Source organism: Microtus pennsylvanicus, chromosome 2 (genome assembly GCF_037038515.1).
Source record: "Microtus pennsylvanicus isolate mMicPen1 chromosome 2, mMicPen1.hap1, whole genome shotgun sequence".
NCBI classification, from domain to species: domain Eukaryota; kingdom Metazoa; phylum Chordata; class Mammalia; order Rodentia; family Cricetidae; genus Microtus; species Microtus pennsylvanicus.
Window position 1 is genome coordinate 82542646 of NC_134580.1, and position 18812 is coordinate 82561457.

The 18812-nt window shown below is 33.7% G+C and overlaps 1 protein-coding gene and 1 pseudogene across 1 annotated transcript; both read left to right on the forward strand.

The window, feature by feature from the left end:
- The first annotated feature begins 1249 nt into the window (after positions 1 to 1249).
- On the forward strand, positions 1250 to 2179 carry LOC142844927 (olfactory receptor 4K3-like). Its single transcript, XM_075963704.1, has one exon. It carries the CDS (start codon positions 1250 to 1252, stop codon positions 2177 to 2179), a length of 930 nt encoding a protein of 309 aa, XP_075819819.1.
- A 7622-nt stretch (positions 2180 to 9801) lies between these two features.
- LOC142844928 (olfactory receptor 4K15-like) lies at positions 9802 to 10705 on the forward strand (annotated as a pseudogene).
- The last annotated feature ends 8107 nt before the right edge of the window (positions 10706 to 18812 follow it).

An 18812-nucleotide genomic window follows, 5' to 3' on the forward strand; every position in this document is an offset into this window, starting at 1 on the left:
CAATGACACAGATTAGAGGAATCATTATTCACTAAGAATTCACCAAATTAAAAAAGTGTGTGAAAACATCAATGTCCAATTCTCAACAAAATAAAATTAACTTTATATAATCCTGACCATTTTTGCTACTTCAGTTGATTATTCTAATTTTGTTATTGATAATTAAATAAAAAGTTCCTTGTTTTACAAATGTTATTAATTTTCTTAGACTCACAAAATTGAAATTTCTACTATTTATTTCATAATATAGAACTGATATTGGGAAATTGTGAGTCAGAGAGACCTCATTTGGTAGTACATTTTTACTATTGCATAGAACTGATTGACACAGGAAATCAATAAACATTACTATTACTAACATATATTGTTTCAAGTACTTAACAGGGAAATTGTAAAATATACCCTAAGTTGTTAATGTTTTAACCTTTAAACTTCAAACCTAAAAGTAGTATGTAAAAGTATGGACATTAAAATTAAGAAAGAAAAGTCATGAGAAATAAAAGAAAGGAAAATGTCAAGGAAAGAAAGAAGTTTAGAAAATTGAAGAAATGAAATAGAAAGGTAGAGAAGCACAGAAAAAAGTTTGCATGAATAAAATATTGTTTGAAATCTCATCACTTACAGTTGAAAGTAAAATCCTTTAGTCCCACTAATACATGATTGTTCAGAGATACAGTCCAATGAATAAGAAAAACATAATGCTAAACACATTTTTAGCATGTGGATTGTCAATTAATTTGAGGAACCATTTTTCTCACAAATTTTAATAGGCTTTATTCAATTCTGTGTCTTCAGACAAAGTCAAAAATAGTCTTGTGCCTGGGAATTTTGTGTTTATATTTAAAATATGTCAGTGGTCTTTCTGTATTTTGACAGTCAAGTGAAGAGGCTTTAAATATGACTCAGATATTAATTGAAGAAAGTAACCTCTGATTCCATGTCAAAAGGATAGTTTTAACAATTGTGAAATGCAATAGGAATATTTGCTACTGATATGTTTAAATGATATACCCATTTACATACCTGGACATATTAACTTTCAGATGTGGAAAGCTTTTCCTACATTTAGGAAAATTCCTCGATTAGAAAGAATATACAAAAACAATTTATTTAAATATGACTTAATGCAATGCTAGGATATAATTTGTGTTCTTTCCTTCTTACTTTACTCTGAACATTAAGATATTGTTTCTATTTCAGGAATTCTTAAGCTCTGTCCCACTCAACCCCTTGGAGCACAGTGTACTAAATGGAAGAAGCAAACCACTCTGTGGTGTCTGAATTTATTTTGCAGGGACTTTGTAACTCAAAGGAACTACAGATCTTCCTCCTGTTGCCATTTTCTACCCTCTATCTGATGACTGTGGTAGGCAACCTCTTTGTGGTGATATTAATCATCACTGATCATCATCTCCATTCTCCCATGTACTTTCTGTTAGCCAATCTCTCGTTTACTGACTTCTGCCTATCCTCAGTTACTACACCCAAACTGATCACAGACCTTACAAAAGAAAATAAAACTATTTCCTTCGAGGGCTGCATGAGCCAGATTCTCTTTGTGCATATCTTTGTTGGGGGTGAGATGGTGCTTCTTATAACAATGGCCTATGACCGCTATGTGGCCATCTGCAGGCCACTCCACTACACCAGCATCATGGACAGACAGAAGTGCATCTGGCTGGTTGTGATATCATGGATCATTGGATTTGTGCATGGTGTTAGTCAACTGATTCTGATTTTGGAGCTACCTTTTTGTGGACCTAGAGTGATAGACAGCTTTTTCTGTGATATTCCTTTAGTGATAAAATTAATCTGCATGAATACTGATACTCTGGATATCGTGATGAATGCTGAGAGTGGTGTTATAGCAACAGCTTGTTTCATTTTCTTGCTGATATCTTATACTTACCTTCTATTAACTGTTCGGCTTCACTCTAAAGATGGCTCATCAAAAGGCTCATCAAAGGCACTCTCTACCTGCACCTCCCATATCATAGTGGTTGTGCTATTCTTTGGTCCTGTCATTTTCATCTATCTGTGGCCAGTCAGCATCACATGGGTGGATAAATTTCTTGCTGTATTTTACTTAGTCATCACACCTCTCCTGAATCCAGCTATTTATACACTGAGAAATAGAGATATTAAGAATGCCATAAAGAAGCTGATAAGTCACATGTGAGATTTTGAATAATTTTTAGACATCTTACATTATTAGAAAATTTATTGTATGCATACCATTTTACACAAATTTTAATGGAAATTGATTCATAAAATAACTTGTTTCTGTAGTCTATAACTTGTAATTAGTATATGGTTATGAAAATAACCATTATAAGAATATATTGAAAATTGTAATACTTATAGTTTTACCACTTAGAATGAACAATATTCCGCACAATGTACTTACGTATATTGAATAGTAGAAGATGACAAAGTTGCAAGAATAATTACATGTTATTGCACATTATGTGTCTTTCCAAAGTTGTGCAACATACTTTAATTAGATTGGTAGTAACAAAATACTCTTTGAATTACTTATCAATTTTGCCACCTTTTAAAATAACATTATACATCAATCTTAATTCTATCTTTGTAAAAGAACAGATTGAAGTTATTTGTGAAAATTGCTAGAAATCGAATTCTAAACAAATCTACATCATCATGATAACTGCCTCTTATTGGTATAATGTTTGACAGTTTTCAAGGCTTATTATTCATATGAATTCAGGATTTTTTTACATTTTATTCCTTAGATAAAAAGGATAATCTGTTTATAATATTTGAATATACTTTCATCAGTTCACAAATTATTTGCATGATCACAATATTATAATATATGATGAAATAACATAACTGCCAAGGCCCATTCGATAAACATTATCTGCACTTGATAATATGCTATTCATAATAATTTATATTATTTAACATTTTCTGTAGTGTGTCATTTGCTGGATAAACTATATTATAGTTGAGAATAACTTGAAATTTAGTTGATTTCTAAACAAATCTGAAAATTAGAACTTCTTGCATATATACCAATGGTTCTTAAGTTTAGGGTTAAAATCAACCTATACGTATATTCTAATAAGTTAGGGGTTTTTATATCATATATTACCTAACAAACCCCAAAATATCTGTATCGTGTTTTCTCAAAATCATATGAAGCATTGGTCATATATGGCCGCAGACTTTGATGTATACATATGTACAGATTCTAGATTCTAGTTTCTTTTACAAAAAAAAGTAACTCTAGTATAAATATATATATATATATATATATATATATATATATATATATATATATCATCAATTTTGTCACCATATTTTAATTATATTCTTTGACAATGTCTGTGATAAGCTGATTATATCTGATACAGTCCCTGGCCTCTTATATCTCTCCTACACTTATCCCTGTTCCTCAGCCACACAAACCATAGGAGTTACTGTCTTTTGTTCTTTTCTTCTTTAGAGGGTAAGTGTATTTTTATTACTTAAGTATAGTTACATTATCATAAGAGAACTTCCAAAGTTGAGTGGTTTGGGACAAGGAAATGATGACATGGACTGCAGTGGCTATTAGTGTTTTCAATTCGCTCAGTTTCTCTTCAGCTTCATTTAATCCCTTTGTATTCTTATTTTAACTACTTTATTAGCTTGTATTCATTGTAGAAGATCCTACTTTTTAGCAAGAAAGCTTTTGTCCACAAACACCATGCTCTTTCATCATACTCATCCCACACTGCCCTCTCTGCCCCTCCTCCCTGCTCCCCTTTGGTACCCCTCCTTACCCCAAATAGTACTACTTTTAATTTTATGTCTTTTTTAAATTTAGATTTTTAAAAATCTGTTTGTCTCTCAGAATCTGGTTTCTTTCACACAGCATGATGAGCTTTAGTTATATCAGCTTTTATGAAAACGATATTAATTTTGTTCTTTTTTTGGCTAAATAAAACTCTACTGTGTATAAATTCACAATTCTTCATCCATCTTGGTTGATGACTAGGTTGATATTTTCTTATTATTCATCACACCATTTAAGCCTTTTTCTTAAACTGTTAACATTCAAGCTGTTAATAAAAGTTTGAATAAGAACAGGCTCATAGATTTGAAGGCTTGGTCACCAGAGAGTGGCATTATTTGAAAGGATTAGTGACTTTCAACATTCCTATATGTTCGTTTAGCTTTGTGATCCATAACTATCTAAGTGTCCATTGTTTGCAACTATCCCTGGGGCACTATGATCTCTTCAGCAGGTGGTCTCAACTGAAGAAAATGCCTGGCACTGTCCCAGAATCATCAGTAGCTCACAGTTCATCAAGGAGATGTAACAGTACATAGGTATTCTCTTATCTTTGATTGACTATTGAGGGAGCTTTGGTACCATGATTGCATTAACTATGCCAGGCCTACAAGATTGCATTTCACAGTTCTTGCATTCTTTCTGATCCCTTCCTCATTCTTTCTCAGGACTATTTTATAAGTCATGTTAAGTCTACAGACTTTACCTGCCCAAAGTCATATTATAGCAAGAGAAACACCTTAAGAATTCTTTGAAAAACTATACAATTAAACTATAAAATGACCTCTGATTGTCTGTATAGTTTCTAAGAATATAAATTTTACTTAAATTTTAACAATTATTTCAATGACATATCTTGTATGTAATGTGTGTTTCAAGAAGGGCAATGGAGGCCAGTAAGGTAGCTCTGCAGGTAAAAAAGTTTCCTGTCAAACCAGAGTTAAATCCCCTGAAACCTCCAGGGTGGAAGAAGAGTTTCCACTCCCGTGAGATTGCCTCTAACATCAACAAATAGCCCAATTCATGCACACACAAAATAAGTAAATAAATAAATGTTGACAGTAACCAACGCAGCAGGTCTGGTCCTAGCCATGTATGCTTAACAGCTTAAAGCAGTGATCAAAAAAAGAGAAGTATAAATACACAATTGAGACAGATTTGGAGAAAAATAAACTCCTATACGAGTCATGATATGTTTTAAAAATGTATGTAGGCTTAAGAAAAAAAGAAAATGGGTATAGGCAGTGATAGAAAAAATGTTTTAAAAGATAAAACAAGGTCTCTAAAGAGACATTAAGGTATTATAAAAGTGTACAGAAAGTCACAGATTAAAGGAATAAAGGTAATAAATATTATACAGTAGTAGAGTAAGAAATATAAGCCTTATTAACATGGCATATGCAAATATCACTTTTACTGTCTCTTTAAAGACTTTGTTACTAAAACTACATTTGAAAGCTAAACTGAATGCATGGAAAAAGAAAGTGGGGAGTCATCCAATGAGGAAACAAGGCATGTATGAAATGAGGTAATGCCACAGCCACGTGGCAATATATACATGAATAGAAATGGATTAATTTAAGTTGTAAGAGCTATCTATTTATACACCTGAGCCATTGGCCAAACAATGTTGTAATTATTATAGTTTCTGTGTGATTATTGAGGTCTGGGAAGCTAGGAAATAAAAGTTCAGTCTCCATTTACAGTAAGTTTTGTTTATAACCAAATAAATGCTACACACACACACACACACACACACACAAACAAACACACACACCGTATTAGGCAATTAGTCGAAATCTCTAATAAAACAGCACTGGGATTTCTATCATATTAAAATGAGATAATGTAATAAATATAGTGTCATTTGCAGAATAGTTATTTTATAAAAGTGGTTTTACTATTTTAATGACCATTTTTAAATCTTTATATATTGTATTATTCTGAGTAATCATTTAAATGTTGTAAATGAACTCAATCTGTGTATCTGACGTCTGCAGTAAATTGAACACACATAAGAAAATATATGCCAGATGTATCATGCCAAGTGCTTCAGTTTGTGAAAAAATATTGGTGTTCACAGTTATTAAGAAATCCAGCTAGATATAATTAACATGTTAGTATAAAAGTATTAGTATGAAAATAACAGAAATCATTGTATCCTCTACTGGGTAGTTTTGTGCATCAATTTGAAATACACTGGAGCCATCAAAGGAAGGATCCTCAGTTGAGGAAATGTGTCATTGAAATTCAGCTGTAAGGCATTTTCTTATTTATTCATCAGTGGGGGTAGGCTCAGCCTGTGGTTTGTGGTGCCATCCTTGGTCTGCTTGTCCTGTGTTTTTATAAAAAGGTGGGCTGAGCAAGCCAAGCTAAACAAGCCAGTAAGCAGCTCCCATCCATGGCCTCTGTATCAGCCCCTGCTTCTGGGATTCTTCCCTGTTTTGTGTTCCTCTTCTGTCTGCCTTCAGTGATGAACAGCAATGCTAAGTGTAAGCCTAATGAACACTTTCCATCCAAACTTGCTCTTTGGTCATGGTGTTTCTTTCCAGCATAGAAACCCTAGCTATGTCACTATCTAAATAGGAGAACTCAAAAAATTAGGGGCTTGAGAAACATGAAGAAATCTTTGTGAATCAAACTGAAACAATATAATACACAAAAAACACAAATAATCTGTGTCAGAAAAACAAGTAATGTAATAAGCTTGTATCCACCTTTACTTACATAATTATCATGTGGTTCAGGGAGGCCTTGAACCTATGGTTTTCCTGACTCAGCATCTTGCATGCTAAATAAAAGCATAAGCTGCCTTACCTATTTAAACCTCATCTTATGTGATCTCCTGATCATTACACTTCAATTTTAACTGTTATTCAGTGGTCTCCACCTCTCATAAATGTAGCCAATAGGACATAGCACATGGATAAGTGAGGATACACAATGCTATTACTGATTATGATTTTGGTCATTTTTCTATCAACAATTGATTTTGAATCTGCTCCTCTGTTAAACACTACCCACTCCCAAATCAGATCCCTCAAGTTCCTGTCCTACCTGCCCCTGGTCTATCCAAGAGATCACTTCTATTTCCTGTTCTTTGGGAAATCCATGTATAGCCTTGTGGGTCTTCCTTGTTATCTCTCCTTTCAGAGTCTGAATTGTTACATGGTTATTCTTTTCTTTGCAGTTAACATACAATTATGAATGAGTTCATACTATGTTTTTTTTTATCCCAAGTTATCTCCTTCAGGATGACGTTTTCAAATTGCATCTATTTTTCTTCAAATTTCCTGATGTCATTATTTTTAACAAATGAAAGTTTGAATTGCATGCGCAGTTTAAAGTAAATTAGTTTTTTGAAATGGATGTAATGAGCAGTAGAGTTAATGAAATAGAATTCTGTGATCAAAAGTTGAAAGGAGATTTTAAATGATTTTAATGCACACAGTTTTTACATAAAGTACTAAGAAGCAATTTCACTATAGTTATATCATCAAAATATAATTATGTTCTTATTAATTATATGTAATGAAATTAATTTGAAAAAGGACAAATTGTACAATCTAAAATAAAATTATTTGCATGATTCATATATATGGTAAGGGTTTATAATAAAGTATCAGAAGAAAATGAGACATAAAAAAATGTCTGTTGGCATTTCCTAGTGTGGAGATAATTGTCTAAATGCATATGTATACTACAGATGTTTTTGCGCTTTTTGAAATAATAATCTCATTTCATAACGTGGGTGCATGTGTAATTAATGTAGTCATATACATACATACATACATACATACATACATATGTACGTACGTGTATGTGTGTGTGTGTGACTTATACCACTAAAACTACATCTGTGTGGAGATCAGAACTCAGCTCAGTGAGTGGATTCTATCTCTCCATCTTGTTGATCCCAAAGTTTAGATTGGGTCATCAGGCTTGGCAACAAGTGACTTTAACTGCTACATTCAGCATTTCAATGTCCCATGTATTCATCTTTTTAAGTTGTCATAACACATGCAAAATATTAACTCATATTTTCAAAAATATTTATAAAATTAAGGGAACAATTCCTCTTTATTATTCAACTCTCGTATGCAAATCAAGGAAAGCTGGAAGCTAGGGATTCCCCAAAGACTATGAAATCAAAAGGCTTTCCAACTTGAAGGTATTATTTAATGTGGAGAATGGGAAACTTTCCAAGGCAGATATGGCTCTTGACAGTGTATATAAGCCACAGAATTGAAACATCTCAGCAACTCTGGTTATGGCAGAAACAATAATTTAAGAGTTTCAGATTCCTGGGAAAATCAGAGGAAACATCATCCAAAAGGGAAGATCTGTTTTATAAGGTGATTCTTTTACTGTGTATGCATCACAAACTGATTGTTGTACTTTGATTTTTATTGCAACTACCCATTTAAAGTTTATTTGTTTGTTTTAAATACTGTATGATTTTACAGTATTTTCTGCATTCATGTTTTTTAACAGTTGTGAGTGACAAAAATATTGTAGTTTCCCCTTCCAACTAGAGCTTGAGGCATTTGGAAACATAATGCAGTTTTATATGCTCACATCTAAAGTTTTCTTAGGATAACTTTAATATTATGTGATTATCTTTTGATTTTTGGGTTCTCTATTTCTCAGGATGAAAAAAACAATAGGGAAGTAGTTATTAAAAAATAGAGGGGGATGAGAGGGACAATGATTAGAAAAATCATATTTCACTAGGAATTCACTGAATTAAAAAAGATATGTGAAAATGTCATTGATAGTCAAAGAGTTAAGTATGCTCAAATTTGAATACAATAAAATTAATTATATGTAAGCCTGACCATTGTTGCTTTTTAAATTGACCATTTTTACTTATTTGTACTTGTATTAAAATAGTAAATTATCTTGTTAGAAATGTCATTGATTTTCTTTAACCTCTCAAAATAAAATCTTTTATGATATATTTCATAATCTGAAACTGATATTTGGGATTTGGAAACAGAGAGATCTCAATTAGCACTAGTTTTAATCTACACATACATATTGTATATATATGAAAATCCAAACATATTGTTATTACTATTATATTTCAAGTACTAGTAAGGAAATTAAAAAATCCCCCAGATTATTGACATATTAATCTTCTAATTTCAAACCTAAATTTAGTAGGAAAACTGAATATATTAAGAAAGAAAACTCAAGAGAAATAAATAAAGGGAGAGAGTTAAGGAAGGAAGAAAGGAAAAAAAGAAATGAAACAGAAAGTTAAAGAGGCAGAGAAAGCAGCTTCCATCAATAAATTATTCAAATTATCTTATAAAATCTCACCATTTCTAGTTGAAAGTCTGTAAATATATGACAATAAATAACATCCCTCAGATATAGTAATGCATTATTGTTTAGAGATAAACTGCAATGCATAAGTCCAAAGAGTATGGAAAGACAATGCTAAAAACGTATTCTTGGCATGTAATTTCTCAGTTTATTTGATGAACCATTTGTATCACACATTAAATAGAATTTATTTGATTACATCTCTTCAAACATAATCATGAATAGATTGGTGCCTTGAAATTTTGTGTTTATGTGTAAAATATGTCAATGGGTTTTCATTCTGCTATTTTGAGAGTCAAGAGGCTGTACATACAGATTAGATATTTGTTGAATAAAATTATCTCTGAACCCATTCCAAAAATTTAGATTTAAGGCAAAGAAAATGTAAAATGAGTAACAGTTACTAATATTATTTTTAAAAATACATATTCATTTGAATACCTATACAGATTATTTTTCTCATGTGTAATGTTTTTTTTTAATTTAGGAAAATTTCCCAATTAGAAAGAATATATAAACTCAAGGAAGCTAGTTTAAATTTGGCTGGGTACAATGCTAAAATACAATATATATTCTTCTTAATTGATTCTGAACATAAAGTTATTGTTTCTGTTTCAGAAATTCTTAATTAGGCTCTGTCTCTCTCAACAATTTGGAGCCCAGTGTACTAAATGGAAGAAACAAATCAGTCTGTGGTGACTGAGTTTATTTTTCAGGGACTTTGCACCTCAAGGGAATTGCAGATTTTGCTCCTGTTGCCATTTTCCATCCTCTACCTAATGATTATGGTAGGCAACCTCTTTGTGGTGATATTAATCATCATTGATCATCATCTCCATTCTCCTATGTATTATTTGTTGGCCAATCTTTCATTTATTGACTTCTGCCTTTCATCAGTTACTACCCCCAAAATGATCACAGACCTCACAAAAGAAAATAAAACCATTTCCTTTGGGGGCTGCATGAGCCAGATCCTCTTTGCACATTGCTTTGCAGGGGGTGAGATGGTTCTTCTTGTAACAATGGCCTATGACCGCTATGTGGCCATCTGCAGGCCACTCCACTACACCAGTATCATGGACAGACAGAAGTGCATCTGGCTTGTTTTAATATCATGGATCACTGGATTTGTACATGGCATTAGTCAACTGATTCTGATTTTGGAGCTTCCTTTTTGTGGACCTAGAGTGATAGACAGCTTTTTCTGTGATATTCCTTTAGTGATGAAATTAGCCTGCATGAATACTGATACTCTGAGAATCATAATAAATATTGACAATGACTTGTTTCATTTTCTTGCTGATTTCTTACACTTATATTCTACTAACTGTTCAGATTCATTCTAAAGATGGTTCATCAAAGGCACTCTCTACCTGCACCTCCCATATCATAGTGGTTGTACTATTCTATGGTCCTATCATTTTTAACTATCTGTGGCCAGTCAGCATCATGTGGGTGGATAAGTTTCTTGCTGTATTTTACTCAGTCATCACACCTCTCCTAAATCCAGCCATCTATACACTGAGAAATAGAGAAATTAAGAATGCCATAAAGAAGTTGATAAATCACAGGTGAGTGCTGGAATAAGCTTTACACATCTTATTTTATCAGAAAATTTATGGTGTTCACTCCATTTTATACGAACAACTTTTTTTCTGGAATTTATATAATATAATTAGTATATGGTTATGAAAATAGCCATTAAAAAATTAAATTCAAAATTGTACTAATTACAGTTTTACCACTAGAATGAGTAATAGCTCTGCATAAAACATGTATTTAAGCGTAGACAATAATAATAATGCTGCAAAATAATGGTCACATGTTATTACACATCATCTGTGTTCCAAAATTGGTGCAAGTCACTTTGCTTAGAATTTTAGTAACAAAATCCTCTTTAAGCCCAGCTGTTGTGGTGCATGTCTTTAATTTAAGCACTCAGGAGGCAGAGGCTGGTGGACATCTGTGAGTTCAAGGCCAACCTGCTCTACAAGAGCTAGTTCTAGGAAAGGCTCCAAAGCTACCGAGAAACTCTGTCTATAAAAAAAACAACAACAAAAAATCCACTTTGAATTATTTATCAATCTTACTATATTTTAAAATATTGCATTATTTTATCAGTATGTATTAATCTATATTTCTTTTTAAGCTATATATTACATGTTTTATTGTTTTATTGAGTAATATATTTTCTCTGCTCCTTTTTTTATCTCCCATCACCTTCTACCCTCTCCCTTGGTCCCCATGCTTCCAATTTACTCAGGAGATCTTATCTCTTTCTATCTTTCATGTAGTTTAGATCAAAGTATATCTTCTCTTAGGGTCCTCACTGTTTTTTAGGTTCTCTGGATTGTGAATTGTAGGCTGGTTTTTCTTTGTTTCTTGTCTAAAAGCCACTTATCAGTAAGTACATATGATAATTCTCTTTCTAGGTCTAGGTTACCTTACACATTGTGATGTTTTCTAGATGCATTCATGTGCCCACAAATTTAAAAGTCTCATTTTTTTCTGCTGTGTAGTACTCCATTGTGTAAATGTCCTACATTTTCCTTATCCATTCTTCAGCCGAGGGACATTTAGGTTGATTCCAGGTTCTGACCGTGACAATCAATTCTGCTATGAACATAGCTGAGAACAAGTCTTTGGGATATAATTGAGCATTCTTTCGGCATATACCCAAATGTGGTATTGCTGTATCTTGAGGTAAGTTCTTTCCTAATTTTCTGAGAATTTCCCATACTGATATCTAAAGGGACTGTATCAGTTTGCACTCCCACCAAAGGTGAAGGAGTGTTCCCTTTACACCACATCCTCTCCAGTTTATAGTAGTTAAACTTGTGGTCACACTAGTTTGATTTTCTAAATATGTAGAGGTATATTTCAGTTAGATAAATAATCTTCACCACTTTAAAGACCTACAGAATATGACATTTAAAATTTTTTAAGAACTTAGACTTTTCTTGAAAGTGACATATGTGTGCTTTGGGCAATGCCAATACTTTAGAGGTTGATAGGCATTAAAGAAACTTGTTAAGGAATTTGCCTTCACTGTTAGAAGGCTAGTTAGTCATTTGGGCAAAACTGCTCTTGCCTGAACTGCTTAGCGACAGTATGCTATATAAATTGAATATGCAGAACCCACTGAAAAATGACTGCTGAACTTGCCTAAAGAAGGTAAGATCGCCCTTCAGGTTTCCAGCTTCACAAAAGAAACTGTTGGACATTCTCTAGAAGACAGAAGAACGTGACTGAACAATCTTTCCAATTTTCTACTTCATGGAAAAGTCTGCCAGATACTATGGGCCTATAGGCTGAAGATGGATACCCCTATTTTACAGAAGAATTCTTCTGTCCAGGCAGCATGATGTGTCTGTCAATTCTAGAATTTAGCAAGTTGCTTACAATGCACTTCCTGTTGATTTAGGTAATATTATAACCTTCTGGTCTTTGATGGAGGTGAGGACAGATAGTTATAGTTTTCCTTAGTTGAGATAAAAGATAAATTGGAAATAAAACTTTAGACTCACAAAAAGATACTATAATTATTGCTTGATACCCATTTTGTTATATGTAATTTTACTATTTTAAAGTTAAAACTTTCCGTTTTATATAGACAGAAAAGGGGAGTGCATGTGGAATTCCCTTATGTATATTGTGAATATTTTTATTACTATTGATTAATTAATAATCTTCTTTGGCCTATGGCAAGCTAGAATAAAAAATAATATGTGGCATTATATGTGAATTCTAATTCTACGTTTGCAACAGCAGACATTGAAGATATCTGTTGAGACTGCAGCCACGTAGAAATAAAAATGCTAAACATATCACATCATAAAGTTAGTTACCTTATATTGATATAATCTCTGTCAGTTTTCAAGCCTTTACTATTCATATAAATTCAGATTTTTTTTAATATTTTATCCATAACTGAAAGGACAACCTTTTATACTATTTGAATGTACTTTCCTCAGTTCACAAATTCTTTGCATGATCATGATTTTATATAATGAAATAACATAATTATTAAGGCCAGTTAAGTAAACATATGTTCTTGATAATATCATATTCATAATATTTCATATTATATGTGATCTAGTATAGTGTATTATTTGCTGCATAAACTATATGTATACTTGTTTACAAGGGTTGAAGTCTAGTACCTTTCTTCTTTCTTTGTTTCTGTTTTCCTTTCTTTCTTTCAGTCTTTCTTCCTTTTGTTTTTGTGAGACGGAGTTTCTCTGTAGCTTCAGAGCCTGTCCAGAACTAGCTCTTGTAGACCAGGCTGGTCTCAGACTCACAAAAATTTGCCTTCCTCTGTCTCTGTATGTGGTGATTAAAGCCATGCACCACCGCCTCCTGACTGGTCTAGCTCATTTATAAACAGATATGAAAATTTGAACTCCTTGAACATCATGCCAACATTTCATGAGGTTATGGCTAAAATCAACTTGTATGTTTGTTTTAATAAGTTAAAGAGATTTTCATAATACAAATATCTCAGTAAAGCATACAAACTTGCATATCATGTTTTTCTGAGATCATATGATTACAGATAAGCCTTGCTCATGTCTGGCAACAGACCTTGATATGTACATACATGCAGATTCTGGCATTTTTTTCAGAAGAAATTATCCCTAGTGTGTTTATAGATTTGACTCTCAACAATTCTCTCACCATATTATTTTTCTTTTCTTTATTTTTTTTGTTTATTTTTTTAGTTGTTGAAAAAAAATTTCCGCCTCCTCCCCATTTCCCATTTCCCTCCCCCTCCTCCTACACATTGCCCCTCCCCTAACTCCCCTTCCCCTCTCCCCCTCCCCCCACTCCAATCCCCCTCCCTCTCAAGGATGAAGAGCAGTCCAGATTCCCTGCCCTGCGGGAAGTCCAAGGTCCTCCCACTTCTATTCAGGTCCAGGAGGGTGAGCATCCAAACAGGCTAGCATATCACCTTAGAATCTTCATCTGGCGATAGATTGAGATAGAGACAGAGACCCAAATAGGAGCACCGGACTGAGCTCTTAAGCTCCAAATGAGGAGCAGAAGGAGGGAGAACATGAGCAAGGAAGTCAGGACCACGAGGGGTGCACCCACCCACTGTGACAGTGGAACTGATCTATTGGGAGCTCACCAAAGCCAGCGCGACTGGGACTGAATAAGCATGGGATGAAACCGAACTTTCTGAACATGGCGGACAATGAAGGCTGATGAGAAGCCAAGGACAATGGCACTAGGTTTCGATCATAATACATGAACTGGCTTTGTGGGAGTCTAGCCTGTTTGGATGCTCTCACTATATTTTTAATTAAATACATTCTTTGACAAAATCTGCAATAAACTTATTACATCTGATACAGTCCCAAACCTCTTATTTCCTTCCCATTCTCATTACTCCCTTTGCAAGTCACACAACCGTGGGAGTACCTTTCTACATTTATATATTTTTTGTTTCATTTGTTATACACTGCAATGATCCATAGAATATGTGGGTCCTACGTTTGTAGCTATCCCCATGACACTATGATCACATCAGTGGGTCACAACTGAATAAAATGCCCGACAGTCTCCCAGAATCTTCAGTAGCCCAAAGCTCAACAAGGATATGTAGTAGTCTATAGGTACTCTTTGTTCTTTGATTGGCTATTAACTATTTTACTGTTTGGCACCCATGGTAGGCAGCTTTGGGTTCATTGTTGAATATGCCAGGCCTACATGATTACTTTTCACTGTTCTTGGATTTTTCTGACCTCTTCCTCATTCTTTCTCAGCATTATTTTATAAGGGATTTTAAATCTACATACAGTTTGCCCCCATCTGCTCAGTCATAATCTAACAACAGAATATCTGAAGGACCCTTCATTAAGTGTATAATTGAACTGGAAAATGACCTCTTATTGCCTGTATATTTTCTAAGGATATTATTTTTTTTTTAAATTTTAACAATTATCTTAGTGATATTACTTTTATAAAATGTGTGTTTTCACAGTCACAAGAGAGCCCAGTGCGATAGCTCAGGGAGTAAATCAGCTTCTTGTCAAACCAGAGGACCTGAGTTAATTATCCAATAACCCACATAGTCAAGGAAGTATTACAACTCCCATAAGTTTTGAGCTAACATCCACGAGTATTCCCACAAATGCACACACAGAAGAATTAAGGTGAATCCAAAGAAAAACATATAGTTATCCTTCTGGATATTGGAAGTAGACAAGATTGCCAGGCAAAAATTGGGAACTTAGGGGTGGGGGTGGGATGGGGTAAGGGGAGATGGGGTGAGAAAAGTGAGAAGGGGAAGATGGGGAGAGCTTGGGGAAATGGGATGGTTGGGATGGAGGAAGGGTGGATATGGGAGCAGGGAAGTATATATCTTAATTAAGGGAGCCATTTTAGGGTTGGCAAGAGACTTGACTCTAGAGGGGTTCCCAGGGGTCCATGGAGATATCCCCAGCTAGTTCCTTGGGCAGCTGACAAGAGGGAGCCTGAAATGGCCTTATCCTATAGCCACACTAATGAATATCTTGCATATCACCATAGAACCTGCATCTGGCGATGGATGGAGATAGAGACAGAGACCCATATTGGAGCACCAGACTGAGCTCCCAAGGTCCAAATGAGGAGCAGAAGGAGGGAGAACATGAGCAAAGAAGTCAGGACCGCGAGAGGTGCACCCACCCACTGAGACAGTGGGGCTGATCTAATGGGATCTCACCAAGGCCAGCTGGACTGTGAATGAAAAAGCATGGGATCAAACCGGACTCTCTGAACGTGGCGGACAATGGGGGTTGACTGAGAAGCCAAAAATTTTAAAAATTGAATAAACAGGAAAATAGTAGAACTGTAGTCATTAATAGTGGATCAGAAAGAAAATAGAAGATATATAAGTTCATAATTACATGTGGCTAATAATTCTAGAAAATTAATGTCCTGAATTAAAACTGCAGTTAATAGATTGATATTTAATGATGATGAGCTGAAGAGATTTTAGATGTTTTTATTGCACACACAGTGTCTATATAAAGTACTGATATACAATTTTCAAAAATGTATTTATACCAAAACATAGTAGCGTTCTACTTAAGCATATATAATAAATGGATTTAAAAATAAATAAATTATATAAACTAAAAGAAGATTGTTTTCCTGAGCCTTAGATGTGGTGTGGGTTGATCATAAAGTATCAAAAGTCTAAGAGAAAATAAATGACTCCGATAGTATTTTCAGATGTCATTACAATTGTATAAATGTATATGCACAGCTGTAAACCTACAGACAAGTTGAAATTTCCATTCCCCAAATATTATTATATTAATTTTTGTGCATGTACCCATGAATGTGTGTATGTTTGCCTATATCCATGCAACAACGTATGGTGTAGAGATTAAAATAAAATGTGATGGAGTCAGGCTTCTTCCTCTACCATGTGAGACCCAGTTAAGTCTAATGAAATAACTCAGGTTGTCAGGTTTGGCAACAAGTGATGTTCCCTGTGTGGCATGTCACTGAACCATATTATTCAGTTTATAACATGTATGTTGTATTAACACATACAGAAATATCTGCTATATATGTATATATATATATATATATATATTCATGTCATATTGGGCTCTTTGTTGTATTCATCTGTATTAATAGGTTATTTATTTAATATATGTTAGAAAGTGCCCCCTAATCACTTAGAGAAGCAACCATAGTAAGTTTTTCCATTAAACTTGATTTTCTAAACTGAACTAAAAGAAGTTCTGAGCATGATGTGACATCACAATATTCCTCTGAGCCAAAGGAAGTAAAAGTTTACATGGACTCTTCAGTCAAAAGGAGAATGGCAGTGTGCCAATGGTGATGTGGGTGCCACTTCCAAATGAACATAACAAATAATTACTGTGTGTGCAGATATAACATCTACATATATAATTTCATGATATGAAAGATATAAGTCTAAAATAAGAGCATCATATCCTTCTATAGAAATGACAATAACACATTTTTTTTTTTATTTAACAGCCTTGTTAAACATTACAACATTGCTCAGGGACAACTGATACTTGATAACCATGCATTTAATGTATACAACGATGTGTTTTCACAGTTACAGTTCCATGTAAAATTATACTTCCTTTGCTAGGTTTTCATTTTCTGTTTTCTTTTGCTTTGTTTTTCATTGTTGAGAGAGAGGGATTATATTCCATGCTGCACATATGGGAAAAACAGAGGACAACACTGGGGATTAGTTCTTAACTTCCAACTTACTTGAGACAGGGTCTGCCTGTGTATCGTCAGATAGCAGACCTAGCTTCTCAAGATTCCTCTGTTTCCAATGCTCATTTTGCCATAGGAATGTTGACAATATGTGTCTTTTCTGACATTTGAATTCAACTTCTCCTGTTGGATGAGAACGCACTTTGGTCACTGATTCATCTACCTAGTCCTATCAAAGTCTACTTTATACTGGTCTTAATTAGCCACTGTCATTATATGGTGAAACAAATCCACAGAAATTGATTCAAGTAAAATAATTATGTGCTTGCTGTATGCCTCCTTTTCTTCCTTCTCTAGTCTTTATAAACCACTATTGTACTCTCTGCTTCTGAGATTCATTGTTTTAAATTTCTCACACACCTGAGAAAACTATGCAACACTTATTCTTCTATGAAAAATATCTTTAGCATTCATCTACATTGTCATAAATAATAGTGTTGTGCTTTTTAATAACACAATATAAATAATAATATATGTCTTTGTGTTCATTCTCTTGTCCACATGCACATGCTTTTATGCAGGTATCTCATATATACATATATATGTATGATACAGAACTATGTTTCTCTGTTGGTTCATCTTTCCCTAGAAGCTTCAGTAGATAATGTATGATATATGTATATATATATATACATATACATATAAAGTACATAAAAGAACATGGAAATACAGCATTCTTTGATATGTGAATTTCACTTAATATATATCTCAAATGATTTGATATTATGCTTAGATTAGTTTTCTGTTAACTCTTTGTAAACTCTTTCCTCAGTTATCACTGTGTACAGCAACAGCAATATACAAGAGTTTTGTTTCTCGATCCCTAATAAAACAACATATATTTTACTTCATTTAAACTTTGTAGCTTATATTTTTACAATTTTAACTGGAGCATACTGTTGAAATTGGGGAATTAATGCAAGTCATTTCTCATCCTTGATCCCCAAGGACTTGGACCAATTTAAAATACAGAACAGGAATGTTTCCAATGCTAACATGATTTTGTCAGTGTATATAAAAACCACACTAAGGTGAAATTCTTGCCAACATTGGTCACAGCAGAAACCACATTGTTGCTATGTGGCACAGTGTCAGATTTAACCAGCATTTAGATGGATCGTAATCAACTTGGGGAGACCAGGTTGATTACATGATAGCTGTAGTGTAAGTATATCTCAAAGTGATTGTTTACTGTCATTTTTCTCACACATACTTATTTTAAAAGGTTTTCCTGTATAGCAGCACTTTTGTATCACTAATTATTTTCAGGGAATGATCCATTTTATTTTTATTGTTCAATTTTCCAAAAACATCACATAAGTTTACCTTTCCAATAACATTTGAGACTTCTGGAAATTATAAGTAGTTTTATATATTCACTCTAACTAAACTCTTATGTTGCCTGACAAGTTACAAGACTCTG